This window comes from Bos mutus, chromosome 5 (genome assembly GCF_027580195.1).
Source record: "Bos mutus isolate GX-2022 chromosome 5, NWIPB_WYAK_1.1, whole genome shotgun sequence".
Taxonomy (NCBI): Eukaryota; Metazoa; Chordata; class Mammalia; order Artiodactyla; family Bovidae; genus Bos; species Bos mutus.
The window spans coordinates 56,886,445-56,907,283 of NC_091621.1; the positions used below are offsets into that span (position 1 = coordinate 56,886,445).

Genomic DNA, 20,839 nt, shown 5'->3' on the forward strand with positions numbered 1-20,839 from the left:
AATGCATGCATGCTCAGTTGCCTTGGTCATGTCTGGCTCTTTGTGACCCCATGGTCTGTAACCTACGAGGCTCCTTTGTACATGGGATTATCCAGGCAAGAATACTGGAGTGGGTTGACATTTCCTACTCCAAGTGATCTTCCTGACCCAGTGACTGAACCCAGTGGCATCTCTTACATCTCCTGCACTGACACTGTGCAGCCTGGGAAGCCCCCGACATACTAAGTACCAGGCCATTAATTCAGTCTCCATTCTGAATTATATTCTTATATCTGTTCCTTAGAATTTTTAGCCTTTGGGTATGCTAAGCTTTGGTTGGAATCATTTAGGGAGTGGTTAGATATATGCAAAGAGTTTTGTGCTTTAGAAACGTTCTTGTTTTATCAAAGTGAAAAGATAAATATTATACATGTTGAAAATGTTAAAATGTTTATGAGAGCTGCCAACTCTTTAGGTACCACCAAGTTGGGTGGCATAAGGTAAATAGGGAAAAGAACACTTATCGATTTTGTTGAAGATTATCTCTGACTTTCAAAATAGAGATAGGCATGGGTGTAGTTTGGGGAACCCATCCTTCAGGCAGCAGCTACAAAGTCTGGGGCACCAGATGTGTGAGTAGCTCCTTCTAGGGAGATATTCATTTTATCACTATAGAGAGCCAGAAGGATAAGGTGAAGAAAATGTCCACATTTTTGTTGTTCTCTGGGGAGAACCACAGTCAGGTTCTAGATGTGTGCTAAAATTAGAAGTCAGATCCTCAGGCAGAGTTTGTAGGATATGAAGGTAGACCCCTTGTAGGAAAAGACAGAGATGAGGTTTTGCCTGCTCTCCCTCTACTGAGCCCTGGGGGATAGGGAGTATTAATACATGCTTCGTCTGGCAGCAAATTATGTTCAGACACCGAAACTGCTTTGCCAAGAACTTATCTAGCACAGGTTCACTGCAGGAATTATAATAATTTCACAAGCCAATAGTATACAGGATAATGTCTCTTAATAAGCCAATAAAGAAATAATCTACTCCAAACCATCAACAGATTAATTACAATATTGTTTCAGGCAAGGGAGATAAAAGGAATAAAGCCCAAATTTAGTGGAGGAATATCTTTCTATGCATTGTTCTCGAGAGAGTTGGCTTAGCTAACCGTGAGCTGATGTCCAACTGCTGGTGCAAAAGCAAAAGTCCTTTGTTGCTAGGGTCGTTGCTAGGGTACAAAGATGCCAGCTTTGATGGGAAAGATGATTTTCTTCTTGGGGCCTCTGCATGATTTTGACCATTGCCAGCAAAGAATCGCCTTGCCCAGCCAGGAGCTAGTGCCCCAAGGTCTTTGGAAAGCTATTTTGATTAGCAAGGAAAAGTTGCCTTCCCCAGGCCAAACATTTTCAGTTGCTGGTCAAACCTCTTAATATTTAAAGCTTAAAATCCTCTAGCCAGAGTCACTCTTTCACAAAAGTTCTTTTATTTAAAAGAAAAATTTTTTATTTACTTAATTTTTTGGCTGTGGTGGGTCTTTGATGCTGCTCGCAGGCTTTCTCTAGTTGCAGTGGGTGCGGGCTACTCTTCATTCTGGTGCACAGGTTTCTCATTGTGGTGGCGTCTCTAATTGTGGAGTGTGAGTTCTAGGTGGTAGGCTTCAGGAGCTGCAGCACACGGACTCAGTAGTTGAGGCTCACTGGCTCTAGAATACTGGCTCAGTAGTTGTGGTGTATGGGCTTTGTTGCTCCATGGCATGTGGGTTGTTCCTGGACCAGGGATCAAAGCCATGTCTCCTGCATTGCAACATGGATTCTTAACCACTGGACCACTAGAGAACACCACTAGAGTGTTCATGCTAATGATGATATCCTGACACAGCTTTCTCAATGTAAACAACTTCATTAGAACAAAAAACAAGTGGATTTTGAATCATATCAAACCAATACCCAACATTGCACAAGTGTGAGCATGCCTGTTAAGAACCGCTCCTTTGTTTACCATAGTCTTCTAGGTCTCATGGACATAAATCATGTTGGCTTTCAGGACTCAGTGTTGTGGGGGACCTGTTCCTCAAGTGGAAGTGTAAAAAGTAGGGGCACCAGATGTGCAGTCCAAATCCTTCGCTTCTGAAGGTGACAGTAGGAGTTGGGTATCCCCTCCCAATTGTATGCCATGGTGCCAAGATTGGGTTGTATTGCCAAGGCATGTCTCAGCTTTTCTTACCTGTTTCAACGTGGTATATTCTCATTTGCCCAATGTGTAGGAGTTGCTCAGCTAGTTTCTTGATTTCTTTCAGAGGGAATGGTTCCATCAGTTCAGTTCAGTCACCCAGTCATGTCCGACTCTTTGCGACCCCATGAATCGCAGCATGCCAGGCCTCCCTGTCCATCACCAACTCCCAGAGTTCACCCAAACTCATGTCCATCAAGTCGGTGATGTCATCCAGCCATCTCATCCTCTGTTATCCCTTTCTCCTCCTGCCCCCAATCCCTCCCAGCATCAGAGTCTTTTCCAATGAGTCAACTCTTCGCATGAGGTGGCCAAAGTACTGGAGTTTCAGCTTTAGTATCATTCCTTCCAAAGAAATCCCAGGACTGATCTCCTTTAGAATGGACTGGTTGGATCTCCTTGCAGTCCAAGGGTCTCTCAAGAGTCTTCTCCATGGATGCTTGTAAATTTGGCATGCCTTCTGGTGAAGGAGTTCAGGAGCCTTCCATGCTGTCATCGGGGTGGACCTCAGGCAGGGGATGGATTTAAATTTAAGTCTCACATAGCTCAAATTAACCGAACAGTGATTGGGAAATCTCAAAAAGTGCAAATACAGAGTGAGGTTCCTGACTTTACATCTCAAAATAATTGAGAATATTCCTGTATTATTTCCTTCACATTCAAGTAGTTCTTCCTCTTTGTATTTCACAAATCTATTCTTTCCCATTTTAACTACAGTTGACCCTGAACGACATGAGATTGAACTGCACAGACCTACTTACATATGGATTTTTTAAAATGAATATATACTGCAGTACTACACAATCCCTGTTGGTTGAACCTAAAGATGCAGTAAATAAGGAGCTGATTGTAAAGTTATATATGAGTTTCCAACTATACAGGAAGTCAGTGCCCCTAACCCCCATGTTGCTCAAGGACCAACAATACTGTCAATTTCACTTGACATTTTTGTTTATTTCCTTCTCAGAACAGAATCTAAGAGACGAAAACTGAGGCATCATTTCCCAGGCTGCCACTGATGAAGGTGAGTTTTTACCTAGATTCTGTGTTGTTTCACATAAAATCGGGGACATTGTATAGATACCTGAGCTCATAACCAATCCCTCTGAAGTAGAATCACTAAGTTGGGGCTTGAAAATATGTAGAAGCTATGTGGAAAACCTCTTACTGAAATGGAGCAGGACCCCGTAGTCCTTGCTCCCTATGTCTTCAGCCTGCCTTTTGTCTGTGGAAATTTTTACCCAAAGAATGAGTTTAAGCAAAGAAATGAGAACATGCAGAAACAAGGGAAAACAGTCAAAAATGACCAAATAATATTAGTGTAGTCATTAAGCATCGTCAAGGATCTTTTGTTCCTTCTCAGGTGCTATAGATAATATTCTGAGCTGTAACTTGGGAGCTGTCTTATAGATACTGAAACCCCCACTAAAAAAAAAAGGTGGAAAAGTTAACTACACCATGAGCAGACTCTGGCCATGACAAAAGCTGCCACAGTTCTGAGAACTGGCCTCAAAGAAATGGAAACACACTGACCCTGGAACTGAAGATAAAGTGTACCTAAAACAAAACGATGCTGATCAGCCCACCTATGACCAATTTCAAGATGACTGTCAGAGCTGACTGTGCTATCTCTGCATGTATCCCGCTCCCTCAGACTATTAAAGTTCTTGCCCACTGATTGTCAGTTGGGGGGAGTCGGCCTTTGGACCAAGGTCCGCCTCCCTCTCTCTCCTAGTTGCTGGTATCCAAAATAAAGCAAACTTCCCTTTCCACCAGCTTGGCCTCTTTATTGGCTTTTGAGCAGTGAGCAGCTGGCTTGAGTTAGGTCACATTATTATAAGAGAAAATCCCTTTTGCTGCTAATTTATTCATTTGTTAACAAATCCTTACTAATGCTTAGCAGGACTGGTGCTCAACCTTGGGAATTCAACTGTGAAGAAGAAAGGCAAAATCTCTGTCCTCACAAAGATTACACATTTGGGTGGGGGTGAGAAATTATATACGAGTAAACAAATAAATGGCTATATAGCTTCAGGTTACGACATGTGCTTTGCTGATGCCTACGAGCCAAAGACCACAGAAAGCACACTCCCACAAAATTGAGTTTGCCAGTGCTGGAAACCTCATTCAATGGAAAATCATGGGATCCCAGTAAGAGGGTATATGTATGGGCCCTAGTGGCTCAGACGGTAAAGAATCTGCCTGCAGTGCAGGAGACCCAGGTTCAGTCCCTGGGTAGGGAAGATCCTCTGGAGAAGAGAACGGCAACTCATTCCAGTATTCTCGCCTGGAGCATGCCATGGATAGAGGAGCCTGGCGGCGGGCTACAGCCCATGGGGTCGCAAAGAATCGGACACGACTGAGCTACTAACACTTTCTTTTTGTACAGGATTTAGACTTGTGATTTGAGGAGTGTTCTGAAAGTGTGGTTTTACTCTGCTTTGGGTGTTTTCAGAAAAATGAGGGTAATTTTTTGACTAGATATGATGGTGGTTTTACGCTAGAGGTAGAAAAATAGAGCTTAGTTAAAGTGGCCTCGATCAAATTATGTGGAAAGGAAGATGTTTGATCATTTCTGTGGTTTGTGGTGTTCTTGTTTTTGATTTTGCTCAGATAGAATTACAGAGTGGTCTTGTTTGTTGTCTTTCACCATCAGGGTTAGAATGACCCTGTCTGAAGTTTTATACTGTGAAATCATTTAACAGGAGGGCACCATAGCCTCACTGCTGGTGCCAGGACAACTCCCAGTTGATTGCTGTCAGTGGCTGCTTTTCTTTTCTTTTTCACATATAAAGAAAAGTAAAGTAAGTTAGATGAAATGAGATGGAACGCATTCAGGGAAGTATGGCCGTGGACAAATAAAGAAAGTTGGATGGATGTTGACTCAGGGATAAAGGTAATTTAAGAAAAATCTTTACTGTATGCATATCACATGTGCAGAGATCTAAATGATGTGAAAAATAAACTATGAGAAACTCTGTAGAAGACTGTAGCAATTAAAATAATGGTTGAGGCATAGCAAGGAGGCTGAAAAATGCAGTGCCTGAAATAAGTTAGAAATACATTTTTCTTTCAAGTAACAGTCTGGTTGATCCAGGGTGGTGAGGCAGATTTGGTCCACAGCATTGTTAAAGGATTTAAGCTCTATCAATCAATGTCATCTTCAAGAGAATGGTATTCATTTGTGTGGTTAAAATAAATTCATATTTAAAACCAAAAAAAAAAAAAACAAAATAAGGAAAAAGTCAAAGTTCAGGGAATGAAGTTTCTCTTTAAGTTATAATAGACCCACAAGTTATATTTTTACATTTTTTCTACCCATTATCTGTTGGCTCTAACTTAGGCATTCCTATGAAAAGGGAGACTTGTCTTTTAGTGGGTGTCCTGTGTACAGGTAAAAAGATTTTTAACCAGAAGAGCTTTCCAGAAAAGAAGTTTCAGCATCTGTAAAGGCTCTGGAGCAGAACAAACTGGATATGTTAAAGGAATGACAAGAAGGCCAGTGTGACCAGAGGAAGTGAAGCCGCTTGGTCCTGCCTGACTCTTTGTGACCCTTTGGACTGTAGCTTATCAGGCTCCTCCACCCATGGGATTTTCCAGGCAATAGCACTGGAGTGGATTGCCATTTCCTTCTCCAGGGGATCTTCCCAATCCAGGGATCGAACCCAGGTCTCCCGCATTGCAGGCAGATGCTTTACTGTCTGAGCCACCAGGGAAGCCCTGAGACCAGAGGAGGATGAGTGGAATTCAATAGAATAGACAATACCAAAGCATTTCAGACCTTTCATGACAACATTTGATTTTATTCAAAGTGAAATGGAAAGACATTGTGGGGAGTTGAGGAGAGACATATGGCATAATCTAATTAATATTTTTAAAACCTTATTCTGCTATATGGATGCAGATAAATAGAAAGACAATGGGAAAATGGTTAGGAAGAAATTGTCACAGTCCAGCAAGAGGGGGAAACTTGCAAATTAAGGCAATAATGGTGGATGATGTGGCAAGAAGCAGAGAGATATGACATGTCTTTTGAATGCAAAGCAGCAAAAGTTCTTAATAGATGAAATCCCAGGTTCGTATTAAAGAGCGTGAGTGCATGCTCAGTCACAAAGTCGTGTCTGACTCTCTGAGACCCCATGGACTGTAGCCTGCCAGGCTCCTCTGTCCATGGGGTTGTCCAGGCAAGAATACTGGAGTGGGTTGCCATTTCCTTCTCCAGGGGATCTTCCCCACACAGGGATTAGACCTATGTCTCCTGCTTGGCAGGCAGATTCTTTACCTCTGAGCCACTTGGGTGGTGGCGTGTTGCAGAGAAGAGTTAAGAATTATGACTAGATTTTTTTTATACCTCAGTAGGTGGTGGGACCATTTACTAACAAGCAGAAATGAAGCAGTGAACCTCAGAAGAGAAGAGACATTTCCTCCATTGAAATAGAACAGAGTGAAGGGAAATGCTAGGGGATTGTAACATTCAGTTGTAGGACAATGATATAGTTTTCTCCTTATTGCTTTGAATTTTAGGTGAGATCATTAGAAAGGCATCTGACAAATGTGAGGAAAAGGATGAGAGTTGCAATTCAAGGAAAAAGATAAGATACAAAACAACCAGTAGAGAGAATTAGAGGCAAAATTTATCAGGCAAAGGAAATAGGGGTATTGGACATTACTAAGGACCCACTTGAGATTGGGGATCACAAATTTGAAATGTGTCTCCTCATCAGGTTGGGGATTTTTCTCCAGCTATGTTCAGCTTCTCAGGTGAGGTCAGAATCAAGGGGAGATTTCAGTTTAACAAATGGTGTTTCCACAGGCTCATACAAGGTGGAAGGACAGGATGTTGAGGGTAGTAAGACAGTAATTTTAGTTTTGGATGATAAAATCTAAGCTAAGTAAAGTGCAAAGTGAGAGTGTGATTAGTAGTTGAAAAGTGAACAGAGGTGGGCAATAGATTAAGTAAGATCATAAATGGTAGAGTGAGAATCATAGATTATATGAACTGAAAAGAGAAGATGACGTGGATAGAGTGAGCAGAGTGTTTGGAATTGAGATTTTTGGAGAAGTTGAATTTATTGAGAGTATAATAAGTTCTATAGTATGACTGTGGAAATGATGGGATGAGATGAAATGGTTAAAATGTTTATTATTGGAAGTGAAGATGTCAGAGACTGAGGAGGGTGATTGTGGAGCGATTTTGCCCACGTAGGTGAAACTCATAGATAACGAATGAAGCAAGTAATAGGAGATCAGCTGTTGTTCAAAACGCCAAGGGTTAGATCATGAAATTGTGTTATGCTCTGTGGTTTTTTGAAGGAGAAAGGAAAACCGGTATGAAAGTGGCTAGAAGAACTGTTAAATGTAGTGTGGTTAATATATTCCAGGCACTGTTCTAAGCATTTTATGCCATATCAGACCACTTTGCCCTCACCCAGCTCTGACGTTTTGTAGTTGAGGAGACAGAGGTGTCCAAGAATACTAGTGAAGAGTGGGGCTGAAGCTGGGCGTCCCGACTCCAGAGTGGACACTCCTAATCACTATGGAATAGTTTCCCTTTTAGGATCAGTTCCTTGGGCACTTTTTAATGTTGAAGCTGATAGGATTGTAAAAGATGGTGGGGAAGTGGTTATGAGAAATCATGATTTTACCAGAAAAAAACTCAGAGATTGGTGGGCTACACTTAAATCCTAAGTGGAGTTTAGCCTATGGGAGGGAGTGCTCTCAACTAAAGGACACAGAGTTCTCAAAACTCCTTAATTCCAGAATAACTCAAAACCTGGTTATCTTCCTTCAGAGATGACTGTGGGACTTGGTTGCATTGCTGTAAATAGAGGTCCTCATAGGCCACCTGTCAAAGCAGCAGTCTAGGAGACCACTGTTAATGGTGGGTCGGAAGGACTATGAGGGTTTACGAGACCATAACTACAGTTTTTAAGGAAATTTATGAGGAGTTATTTAAAGTATTCCTTTTGCCTCAAAAATGTTCTCCTAAGTGGGAAACATATTAGTCATACAAATTCCTCAGTGAAGTTAAAAATAAAGCTATCATTTACTGAATGTGAGGGGAAAAAGTGGATAAGGGTAACTATTCTAATGGAAGTAAATTTGCAAAGAAACATAGTTCTGATGGCTGTTGTCTTTTTATTAGCTATTAAATTCATTTAACAGAAAAACAAATTCAGTCTAAGATCATTCATTAAGACACGCATAATTAACAATAATTCATTAATCATTCTTTGAAGATGGTCCTATTTTACTTCTATTGCCTTCCCCATTTCTGAGATTAATGAGTAAGTCTTGGAAAAGCGCATGTGTTTCAGTTCAATGAAACATTCAAATAATAAAACAGGTGTTACTTTGTTCTGGGTTAATGACAGGTAGGCTAGACTTTGCGGTAAAACTGTCCTAATCTCTTTTAATTTGGTTTAGAATGGCAAACATTTTAACTGCTTGAACAACCCATTAAGTGCTTTGCAAAATGACAAAACATTCTATGTGACTTAATTAATATCTACTCCAATTATACACAACATTTCATGCTCAAGATCTAGATTTATTTTAAAACATTTAGTCCAATTTATAGTAATGCAGAAAAAAATCACATCTAATAAACCACAACTGTAGAAGAGACAAAATAATTGTGCTCTGTCACATTTCCACACAAATATAATTTGATATTTCATTAAAAGAAATCACAATCACATGTAAATAAAATATTTATCCTCTCAGTAGTAGTAAGAACCTCTTTTGAGTATGTAGGGTCTTCTGGGTTTATTCTCATAAAGCTGCCGTTTCAGAATGTAAGGAATTTTTCTCTTTATCACTTCTTCCTTTTCATTTTTGTCATTTCCAGCATCAAGAATGTCTTCCTGAATCAACTACAAGATAGACAGAATATGAATCAAACTTACATGCATTAAAGTCTTCCATTTCAAGCTGTTTCATCTACCTTTTATCTCATTTGCATTCAGACATAAGACATATGTGGATGATGTGGTTCATAGCAATTAAGTGTTTTGCTTGAGGACAGGTAGATATCAGGTGGCTGAGAGGATGAAAACATGGTTTTTCTTATTCTCTGTTCAGTGTTCTTCCTAGTTCATCAGCTAGCTTTAAACTTTTTTATTTGTCAAGGCCATATTACTACCTCCAAATGAAAAAAATTCACTTAATGTTACTTTCAGTATTTTCCTTCAATGTATGATAGATCAAAAGATGGAAATATATCATAAGTTACAACAAATATAGAGATCTGAATTTAGTGAACCAAGTTTGACCTCAAAGGTCAATAGAAATTTATATTCCATTGTTAATTAATGATTTGAATTGAAAGCCATTCTAGAGATCCATTTCTCAGTCATTAGAGAGGAATGCTTGTTCTGCCTACTTGCTCAGCTGTTTAAGCAAGGCTCTGTTTAAGTGTTAAAGATCTTTAGTCTGTGCTTCTTTAATTAATCATTAAAATCAAGTTCACATTCAAAAACTCAAGGGAGTTAATCTTCATGTAGAATCTTGCCTAATATCTCATTGAACACGCTGTATTCTAAAATTAGTTCCAAACACTTTTTCAGATAGTACTGCTCTGATTCAAAATGTTCAACCAGCATAAAATATTTAGAAACTCTTCCCAGAATTTTGCACATGATTTACATAAGATTTTTAAACAAATCAATGCTAATGCTCAAGATAAGAATTATGTTCATATTTGTGATTATCTTCTAAACTTTGGGGTGACTATAACTAGTACTAATAGGAGACTAAGTTTTTAATCATAATCTGTATGCATTGAATCATATCACAAATACTTTATTTCAACCCACAGCTATTCAATTTCAGAGAAGGAAAAACAGCTACTGTCAGAAAATCTAGTTCCTTAATCTTTTGTTTCTCTGTGCACATAGTCTGTAATTACTTGTACCACACTCTGAGTAATATCATCATTTCATTTTAAATCACTCTGTAACATTTCAAATAGCAAAAGTTTTAATCTTATGTGCACCTGATTTTTGTGTATTATGGTTTATTAAGGGGTTTTTTTTTTTCTGAATAAAGAGCACATAATTGACATTTCCCAATTTTCCATGTTTTATTGACATAATATTTTAAAGAGAAAATCATTTAACTGGAATTGGAATTAGAGGATAAACAATCCAGCAAGAAAAATTAAAAACCATTTTTTTATTTTATTTTAATCTGGAAAATACTTTTTTTGTCTAAAAGTTAGAATAAATACTAGAAGTTCTGCACTGCATTTCCTCTTTTCTACAGGATATCTCTGTGATGGCATGTTATAGAGATGGTTATAGAGATGGTCATATTAGCAGGAAAGGCACCCTCAGACCCTCAGATCCCTGATGTTGGTGTAAGCTCAGAATATGAAACATGAAGTAAATTTCCCTTAGGGTTAATCCGAAAGAAATGTTTCCCTTGTTGGGAAAATTATAAAATTATAAATTTTCTTAAAACATTTCATCTTCCTTTTCTCCTCCAAATATTTTCAAACCAAAGGTGGTGAGTCACCAGTGTAGTATTTTTTTAAATTTTAATTTCATTTTTAAATTTTTAGTTGGAGGAGAATTGCTTTATGATGTATTGGTTTCTGCCATACAACAATGCAAATCAGCCATAAGTATACACATATACCCCCTCCCTTTAGAGCCTCCATCCCACCCACCCCCATCCCACCCCTCTAGGTCATCACAGAGCACTAGCTGGGCTCCCCGTGTTATATAACAATTTCCCACTAGATATCTATTTTACACATGTGGTGTATAATATACATCCATTCCTTTGTTGTAGTTCTGTATAGTTCTATATTTGGCTTTATTAGCCAAATAAAATTAGCTGAATCTAATTCAGCTTCTAAGGATGATTGAAATCCACCATCCACACACTCAATTAAAATAGAAGTAGAAGTGGTAAGTGGAAATATATATATTCTTATCATTCCAGTTTTATTTACCTAATATTTTCAAATACAAATGAAACCTTTTGTGTTCTGTGTTTATTTATAAACAAACACACAGGATTTAGTGTTTCTAAGAAAACATTTTGAGTTTCCTAAATTTCTTCAGCATGCCACTACCACCACCAGCACCAAAAGCTGCCTAAGCACGCCATCCACAATAAAAGCCTGTGGATCAAATCTGCCTGAAGATAGATCCCCCTTTAGAGACCAAAGGAAAGATATTTTGCTAAACTTCAAATATTTGCAAAACACTTTAAAGATCTGAAGGAATGTTAACCTCAACACATGGTTTATTCTTCCTTAATATTTGTAAGTCTTCCTGTTATGATAATTATCAGGATTAAAACAATCAGTGTAAATGAGAGTTAACTAGTATAACCATAATCATATTCATATTTTTCTTTTGTTTTACCTCCCAGTGTTGAAAGGCCCTGCTGTGACAGATTTTTCGGAGCTGGTATATCGTCAACATTGCTTCCAAGCTAAAACCATCTAAGGCAGCAGGAAATTTCCTTCTTGTAATGAGCTCCTCCTCATGAAACTCTCCTGTTTCCTCAGCTTGGCTGTTCAGGTTATTTATAAGACTGCAGACATTCAGCAGGCTCATTTTCCAAGAGGGAACACTTGCCTTACTGATCTGAAATGTAGAAAGAAATAGCTATTGTAATTAAACTTATGTCGTATGAGTTAGAAAAATTTCTACTGTGCTAAGCCATTACCTTTTAGGATCTACTGTTACTCTAGCCTAACACTGTTATTAACTTAGTAACTTCATATCACAAAATTGAATAGCTCCAAATACTTCATATCCTCTATTTAACAAAAGCAATAAAGCTAACACATAAACACACACATACACAAGCAAAGCAAGAAAGAAAATAGAAATTACAGTAAATAGAAATGCGTAAATATATATGTATACATCACAGGTGAAAATATTCAAATACCACTCTCTCTTTATTATACTTCAGGTTAGTGTCCAATGGAACAGCAACTATGATGGTACTAATAAATATTGGCAATTATAGTATTGTGAGACCACAAATCTATTCCACACATTAATAGTTGTCATCTTGCTGCTGCTGCTGCTAAGTCGCCTCAGTCGTGTCTGACTCTGTGCGACCCCATAGATGGCAGCCCACCAGGCTCCCCCATCCCTGGGATTCTCCAGGCAAGAACACTGGAGTGGCTTGCCATTTCCTTCTCCAGAATAGTTGTCATAGGTAGCATCAAAGCTGACTAATTTATTTATCTTAAAATTATAATATTTTCTAAAATAACTATTCTTTTCTAATAAGACCCTGTATGAAACCATTATTACCATAGTAAACAGCCTTCTCATTTGTCAATTTTAGGAGAAACTAAATGTGAAATAACTTATAAAAATTAATAAACCTCAAAGGACACAGATAAAAAAAAGCATCAGTTTTTTCTAAAGAACATAAAAAATGTTTTGTAATGAACACAGAGCTGTGATAAGAAGACTCAAAAATATTAGTATCGATTCTATTGGCATCAATTTTCTCTGAATTATTCTCCAAATGCAGTGCAATTGCAAATCTGGAAAATATGGGGAGACTGGAAGAAGAGGGAGTGTAGGGAAATAATTATGAATTCGAAGTATGAATGTGTAAGAACCAAGAAAATTTAGGAAAATAAAAAGCTCATGAGTCAGGACCTACTCTGCCAGATATTGAAAGATATCTTAGAGCTCAGTGATCAAAGAGTGATCAGAGAGCGATCAAAGAGTGGTCAAAGAGTAATCAGAGTGATCAGAGAGTGATCGAAAAGTGATCAGAGAGTAATCAGAGAGTGATCAAAGAGTGATCAGAGAGTAATCAGAGAGTGATCAAAGAGTAATCAGAGAGTGATCAAAGAGCAATCAAAGAGAGCTGAGCGCCAAAGGATTGATGCTTTTGAACTGTGGTGTTGGAGAAGACTCTTGAGAGTCCCTTGGACTGCAAGGAGATCCAACCAGTCCATCCTAAAGGAGATCAGTCCTCGGTGTTCATTGGAAGGACTGATGTTGAAGCTGAAGCTCCAATACTTTGGCCACCTGATGCGAAGAGCTCACACATTTGAAAAGACCCTAATGCTGGGAAAGATTGAAGGCAAGAAGAGAAGGGGACGACAGAGGATGAGATGGTTAGATGTCATCATCAACTCAATGGACTTCAGTTTGAGTAAACTCTGGGAGTTGGTAATGGACAGGGAGGCCTGGCGTGCTGCAGTCCATGGGATCACAAAGAGTCAGACACAACTGAGTGACTGAACTGAACTGGACTGAATCAAAGAGTAAATCAACAGAGCAAGAATAAATATTAAACTCAAAAGAGAATATAATGTCCAAATTTTGATCCAAGTCCATATGATTGAAAAGCACATAGCAAAGTGTGCATTTGAAGTCCTTAAGACAGTTGGTTCAGGGGAAATCTGGATTTAGATCTAGTTATAACCTTTATTTATATATTATAGTCTAACAATATCCAGATGGGTTAAATATGAGTAAAAATAAAAATATGTAAATATATAGAATTTATTTTATAAATTTGGAAATATATTGTTAATCAAATAGCCAAACCAGAATCCATAAAGAAAAAAATAATTATATGCATAAATTTGTAAATTATCTCTAGAAAGCTAACAGCCTGAACTAAAATCAAAAGCAAGATATAGCGTAAAAGCTGTCACAAAATGCTAATATACTTAACACAGGAGCAGCTCTTCAAAAAGAAACTGGGGAATACTCCATAAAAGATATTAAACCTCAGGCAAACAATATGAGCAGACAGGCACAGAATCACTCATCAAAGAACAAATATGTAACAGAAATATGTGGAATGACGTTCAGCTTGGCTACTAGCAAGTCAAGGACCCTAAAAGTATAAGTACACTTGATGTATTTATGAGGATATGGAGAAACAACACTTTATCTTCTAAATATTTGTTGGTCTGAGTAAACCTTGCAATAACTTTTTGAAAAGTGTTTTTAGCAATATGTATTAAAATTGTAAATGTGCATACCCTTTGATTAAGATTTTATCCTAGGGACATGAAAACCTATAAGTACAAAGATATTCACTAAAATGTTTTCAACCAGTTTGGAAACCCGTTGCTTCAATTTTTCTGCCATGGGAAACTTAAGAGGTAAAATGTTCCATTCTGTGGCAGCAACACCTGATTTGTTACCAATTAAGGCAACGCTACAATTTTATATCCAGAAAGCTCTTTAGAGATCATCTGAATATGTTCCTTAGAACACTAACTTTGTACTCACTGTTTTTAAAAAGGAGTTTTGCTGTCAAGTAAATTGAAAAACTTGAGTTTAAAGGAAACTTAAAAGATTCTTGAATTTAGTATCCCCAGAATTTTTTGCTTGCAAATATTCATTAAAACTTTTCAGTGTGTGTGTATGTTAGTCACTCAGTCATGTCTGACTGCTTGCAGCCCCATGGATTGCAGCCAGCCAGGCTCCTCTGTCCATGGAATTCTCCAGGCAAGAATACTGGAGTGGGTAGCCATTCCCTTCTCCAGGGGACATTCCCCACTCAGAGATTGGACCCAGGTCTCCTGCATTGCAGGCACATTCTTTACCATCTGAACCCCCAGGGAAGCCAACTGTTCAATGGTGCCAAGATAATATCCAATGCTCTTCAAACTAATTAGCCACAGAATGCTTTATTCATAAATTATTTGTCAGGACTTTTGTTGTCTGATTAATTTTTGGTTGAGAAAACAGTAAAGCATCTTGCTCTCTTCTGCCAGTTAAAACAGTCACTATAACACTTAGCAGTACTATTTAATATCACCTTAGCCCCTGTCATACTCTGGAAGCACAGCAGAGAGAGTACTTTGAACCATACGGTATCTAAATAGACAGGTATTAATATTTGAGAACATTTCTTATGAGGTTTAAATAGTTTACTCAAGAAAATGACAAAGACTCTCTCTTTGATGAAATCTGAGTCAGGATCCCCTGAACCCTCTTCCTGACAAGGTCCCGACCTTGGTCTTTGTCCTTCATCCAACTGAGGCCAATTTTAGCAAGAATCCTTCAGAGTCAAGTTCGTAAAAATGCCTCACTGTTAGTATCTGATCATCCTAGAATTCTGCTTAGTAGTCTAGCAAGAATCCTCCTAGATTTAGATTTTCCTTTTAGTAATTTTCCATACACTGACCCCCTCCACCCCCCACTCCAACCCTGCTCCTTGGCTGGAAATCCACACTTGTCTTTGTTGTATTTGGAGTTGAACTTGACCTTTCTGCATACCGTGGATAGTTCTCTTTCTTCATAAAACTATACCAAAGCACTAGGATCAGTAATGAAGAGAATTCTATTGTGAGAAAAAATTCCTTTATCTTCCACTTCTAGTCAAACTTTGCCATTTCCCTTGACTTTCTGTTGCTACATTTTGGTGTCTAAACAGTTTTACTTTAAAATTGGAACTGCTCACATATTTTACCTTTAGAGTGGAAAGAGGAAAGCTGGAGGTTTTAGAAGCTTTTAATATGGAATTATTAATAGTATTATTAATTAATAAATAGTCTTAATAATACTATCCTTTTAAAAATTGAAATACAGCAATTTGCTTAAAATGGTCAAAAGTTTAGAGTTCTTATTTGCATAGAATACCCACAGCAAACATGAATTGAATCAGAGAGAAATAAGTGGTAGTAGTTTTGTACAAAGCAAGAAATGAGCTTTTTGTTCCCATTTAGCACCAAAATTGGGATAATTATGCTTCTGAGTGCTTCCTCATAGTAGTCTGTATTTTACTTATTTCAAAGAGGCAGTGAGTTATTTCAAAGAGGCAGTGAGATTCAAATTTTCTTCCATGATCTGTTTTAAAGACATATTCCATAACTGAATGAAAGAGAAATATATAACTGTGTCTACACTTTTGCTACGTATTTTTCTTAAGAATAAAACTAAACCACACCATATACTGGAATTGCTTTTCCCTTGCAGTATCTTCATCAAGGAAGGAATCATAATCACTCCCACATTTTTGCAAACTAGCTAGCACTCCTCAAACCATAACACATTTTGGAGATTACTTAGGACCTTTATTTATCAATTTAAACTTGAAATCATAAAGGTAAAATCTCTACCAATACACTAAGGCATACTAATCTGCTTCATTATTTAAATAAGACTATTGACTTCACTTGTCTTCCTATTTATGAGTTGAAGTGATTGTAGTCATGGTTATTCTGATTGAATATTAAACAAAGGATCCATTTTCTTAAAGTTAAATATACTTGGTCACTGAGTTTTAATGACTAAATAAAATTTGATCATTTGTGATAGGAAGTCTAACAAGTTATGGTAGAATTTGGTTTCAATGTGTTCAACTTTTATAGATCTGGGCAATTGTGGAAATACCCAAATGTCTTCTAAGGACCATAGTAGAAAATATGTCTGTTAGCTTTCAGATAATAATGTCTCACAATCCTAAACACACACACAAATGGGTATTTCCCCTTCACATCCACTACTGAACATAATTCTACTTACATGCTAGAGGTATTGCCCTGGATATCTGCCCAGTATATCTTTCATCATCTAATTAGGGAAGACCTGAGGTGGCAGGAGGGATTCTGAACATCTACTTTCCAATCACAGCATCTGTGGAGTCTGGAGTCCTCAACTTTGGGACCCGTGTTACAACAGTAATTACACAGGGTGACTGCCTCACTTCAAAATATATTTTTGATTTTTGGTTTGGTTTTGTTTTGTTGAGAAACATCTTTTGGTTGGGAACGCTGTTCTCTAACCCTACATTTAGATATATTCTGATTATTTCATTCTGAGTAAATCAAAATTGTGTAGTAGTGTGGTACCTGGGGATATTCTAATTGAGTTTTATTCTTAGGTATAGGCTGGAGTCTAAAAACCTTGCTTTCAAGATCCCAAGAGAGGAATAATAAGGTCCAGTACAAAGTTTTATCTGATTCAATACAAACAATACGCAGGTTCCAATAACATTTCTGTTATGGGGAGAATTTAAATCCAGAGGAGGACTTCATGTAAATGTCCCACTACAGTATTCTTGCCTGGCAAATCTCATGGACAGAAGAGCCTGGCAGGCTACAGCTTATGGGTCACAAAAGAATTGGACATGACTTAGCAACTAATCAACAACAACTGCTGCTGCTGCTGCTAAGTCGCTTTAGTCGTGTCCGACTCTGTGCGACCCCATAGATGGCAGCCCACCAGGCTCCCCCGTCCCTGGGATTCTCCAGGCAAGAACACTGGAGTGGCTTGCCATTTCCTTCTCCAATCAACAACAACTAGGAGATCATAAACTCCCACCCCAACATTTGAAAATAAGGATACAAAGGCAAGCATTGTTAACTAGCCCCCTTGCTTAAGATCAGACTGTTCACAAGCACAGTTGCAGGCTTAGATCTCCAAGTTTCTGTTTGCCGGTCTTTGCTCTTTACTTTCTGTCACATTTCTTTCATGGATTTCACAAACTTTCATTCTTACTTTAGGAACTTCATTTCACTCTCCCCAATACAAAAACAAAAGGCAAAAATGTCGCTTAATTTTCATTTATGTATGTAACTTGAAGTCAGTGTATCTTTCATCATATACAATGTGATTGAAATGGAGAGAGGATTTCCACATAAATGTGACTACTTAATTAAATTTGCAATGTAGTGATTGATATCACTAAACTTCTGTCCCTGTCACAATGATACCCTTAAGTCCTTTGAACTTAAGGAACAGTTTACCCAAAAAGGAAATGCCTCCCAGTGAGCTTTTCAGTCTCACTGGGAAGCTCTTACTATAAGAAGAGGACACCATGTTTGTAACAAGAGTTCATATGTTTTCAGTCTTTGGTTTAGAAAGAAAGAAAAAGTTACCTTTGATGTATGCATATTGGTCAATAAATCTGTTTCTAACGCTTTCATTTCCTCTTCTGAATCTGAGTAAAATCAAAACCACATGTTTACTATATAACCACATATCATATAATTATAATTTGAATATTTAAGATTAATCTCAGAAAACTTTGTCTTAGAAGTTTATTGTCTTTGCTATGTATTTATTCTCCTTATAATAATATTAAAAAAACAATTATAGTTTTATTTTAGGCTAACAGAATAGAACAATAGAAGCACTTTTACAAAAATAGGCACATGATTTTATGCCGAGAGCTCTCGATGATTTGGAGTTGTTTAATCTCTGAATCTCAGGATAATAAAACCTGATTACTACAAAGATGTCATCAAATATGCTGGTTAATTTTTACTGGCAGTAGTCTACATATACATAGAGTGTATATATATTGATATTTTCAAAGCAAGATAATGAAAAGTTAAGTACAAGACATTTTTTAAAGATAAAACCAAAGGAAGTTACTTATTGATAATTTTGGAATAAGGAAGACACTGAGATTTATTTTATTTGAGATGCTATTTTACAAAACACACTTTGAAAGATTTGTTTCTCTATATTAAGCAACAATTTAGAATTATGTGTACTTGGCAATTTTATCACAGGCTATTAAAAAATCATTTAAGCAAAAGTAGAGATGTCCACCAATACATGTACAAGAGTGTTGAAAACGGACTTCTGATATTTTTTAGAATATCCTTTGTTTCCACTAATGAATATTTCATAGAGAAGAAAAACTTGGAAAATACATAAGGTAATAGAAATAAAGCTACGGGACACTATAATGAAAACCAGAGCAGGAATTTGAATTAAACATTTCAGTGTTATATTTATGACATTACAGTATAAAACAGGTTAAATGATTTTTTCTACACTTATCCCTTGTTTTTTTTTTCCACCTTGATGTGATCATTCAATTATTTTTCAAACATTAATTGGAGCATATTGCAATCATTATATTTCATATTACTCTCTAAAATTTGAAATTTATTTTCAAGGTAAGCTATTGATAGATATTTAGCAATGTATGATTTCTTCTTAATTATTACATGCAAAATACACTATAGGGAAATAAGTTTTATCAATATAAGAATGATATTATTCTAGTTACATTATGTATTAACTTAAATGACATTCAAGAAAATAGTGAAATTGTCACAGAAAAAAGTTACTTAAAATATATTCTTAAAAAAAACTTGGCATTTTTTTTTATTTTCCTAGAGATCATTTTCTACAAATAATGCTTTATTCAGTTGATTCATTAAACATGAATATTCATTTTATCTTTATACACACACTATGAAGAAAATAATTCTTGAGAGGGAGAAGCCACCATGTCTTAAGAGAATGAATGAAAATGATATAAAACATTTCAAATACAATCAGTTTGAATTATGAGTTTGCATTTTGACAGGCACCACTTCTGTACTTTTCATTAGATCAGCTTGATTTAAGTTTTACATTTTTTTCCCCTAGTGATTACATTGCAAACTGGAACATGAAGTGTCTCATTGAAATCCCTTATACTACCTAGCAAATTTAAAAAGGGAAGGGAAAATTTTCAGTTCTTGTAATCATAAAGACAGAGAAAGAAAATATCCAGTTTCTATCACTAAAAAGCAAATCAGAATAAGGGAGAAACTCTTCTCCCCAGATACATTAGCATTAGTAACAACACACTGCAAAAACAGAAAAAGATATCATTTCAGGGAGTTGTGAAATGCAGCTGAGCTTACCTGAGCACAGACTCCAGGAGCTGAAAGCCAGAAGAATCATGCACACCAGCTGGATTTTCATTCCTGCCATCATCTTGAGCCTTCTAGCAAGCCAAGTTCATAAACGTCAGAACAGGCTGAAGGGGGCTCTCTAGCACAGCTGACTTTGGAAGTACTGAACTATGAGAGATGCTTTGACCATTCCCTATATATACATGCAGGAGATGACGTCATGAGTATACAGAGATTATCTCTTCACGATGTACCCTTCATCTCCAACCCACCCCACTTCCTCCTCCCCTTTTCCTTTGTCCCCTCACACTTCACCCCCACTTCTGAACATCCAGGAACAGTGACATCTTCCCTAATTGCCACCGCTGCTCCAGATTATGACGCACAAAAGGAGTCATTCAAAAGCAATTCCATATAGAGCATACTGGAAAAGAACTCCCAGTACTATTCTTTCCCCCATTTCCTCTCATTCTTTAAGAAGTTGTCATTCTGATTTCGTGAGGCATAAGATCTGTTATTTCTAGTGTGAGAAAAATCTCCAGGATGAATGCCTAAAGTCAGCAATTCTTTAGGTTTGGAAGTTGTTAAAGAGTTAGGATTCTTTTCTGATAACCCACACTTTTGAACAAGTGTTTTGTGGTTTCAGGAATAATATAGTTCTGCTATACACTGTTGCCAATAAGCTGAAAGAAGAAAGGAGGTGGAAGATAAGCAGAGAATCAGTTATAATACTAGGTTAAGCAAGATAATTTAGAGAAAGGAGAGAAAACCAATTTTAAGGGAAACTCGTAGCTCTAAGAGTATTATTTCCTAACAAATCGTAAAACCTATATAAGTAACTGGAAGGATGATTGAATTACATATGCTGACTTATGGTTGAATGTTTTAGAAAAATAATTTGATGTTTACAAAATCCAACTATAAATCATTTATGTGCTAGCAGTCAGAAATATGTATTGCTGCATCACTGACTGCTGTTTTCTGATACTTTCCTCTTTTTCTGTCTGCATTGCTCTGCTCCTTTTACAATCATTC

The 20,839-nt window shown here is 37.2% G+C and overlaps 1 protein-coding gene across 1 annotated transcript; it reads right to left on the reverse strand.

Annotated features, from left to right (window-relative positions):
• Positions 1-8,331: 8,331 nt before the first annotated feature.
• Positions 8,332-20,042, reverse strand: NTS (neurotensin). Its single transcript, XM_005904889.2, has 4 exons — positions 19,814-20,042; positions 18,044-18,105; positions 11,583-11,807; positions 8,332-9,080 (listed from the first exon to the last, which is right to left on the reverse strand). Exons 1-4 carry the CDS (start codon positions 19,884-19,886, stop codon positions 8,928-8,930), a joined length of 513 nt encoding a protein of 170 aa, XP_005904951.2. The 5' UTR covers positions 19,887-20,042; the 3' UTR covers positions 8,332-8,927.
• Positions 20,043-20,839: the final 797 nt, after the last annotated feature.

Bases quoted from the DNA above. Each gene is read 5' to 3' on its own strand.
- NTS (XM_005904889.2), bottom strand. From the start codon at position 19,886: ATGATGGCAGGAATGAAAATCCAGCTGGTGTGCATGATTCTTCTGGCT. The intron at 18,106-19,813 runs GTAAGCTCAGCT...GATTTTACTCAG, and splicing joins CTCCTGGAGTCTGTGCTCAG to ATTCAGAAGAGGAAATGAAA. The intron at 11,808-18,043 runs GTAACTTTTTCT...TCTACATTTCAG, and splicing joins CCAATATGCATACATCAAAG to ATCAGTAAGGCAAGTGTTCC.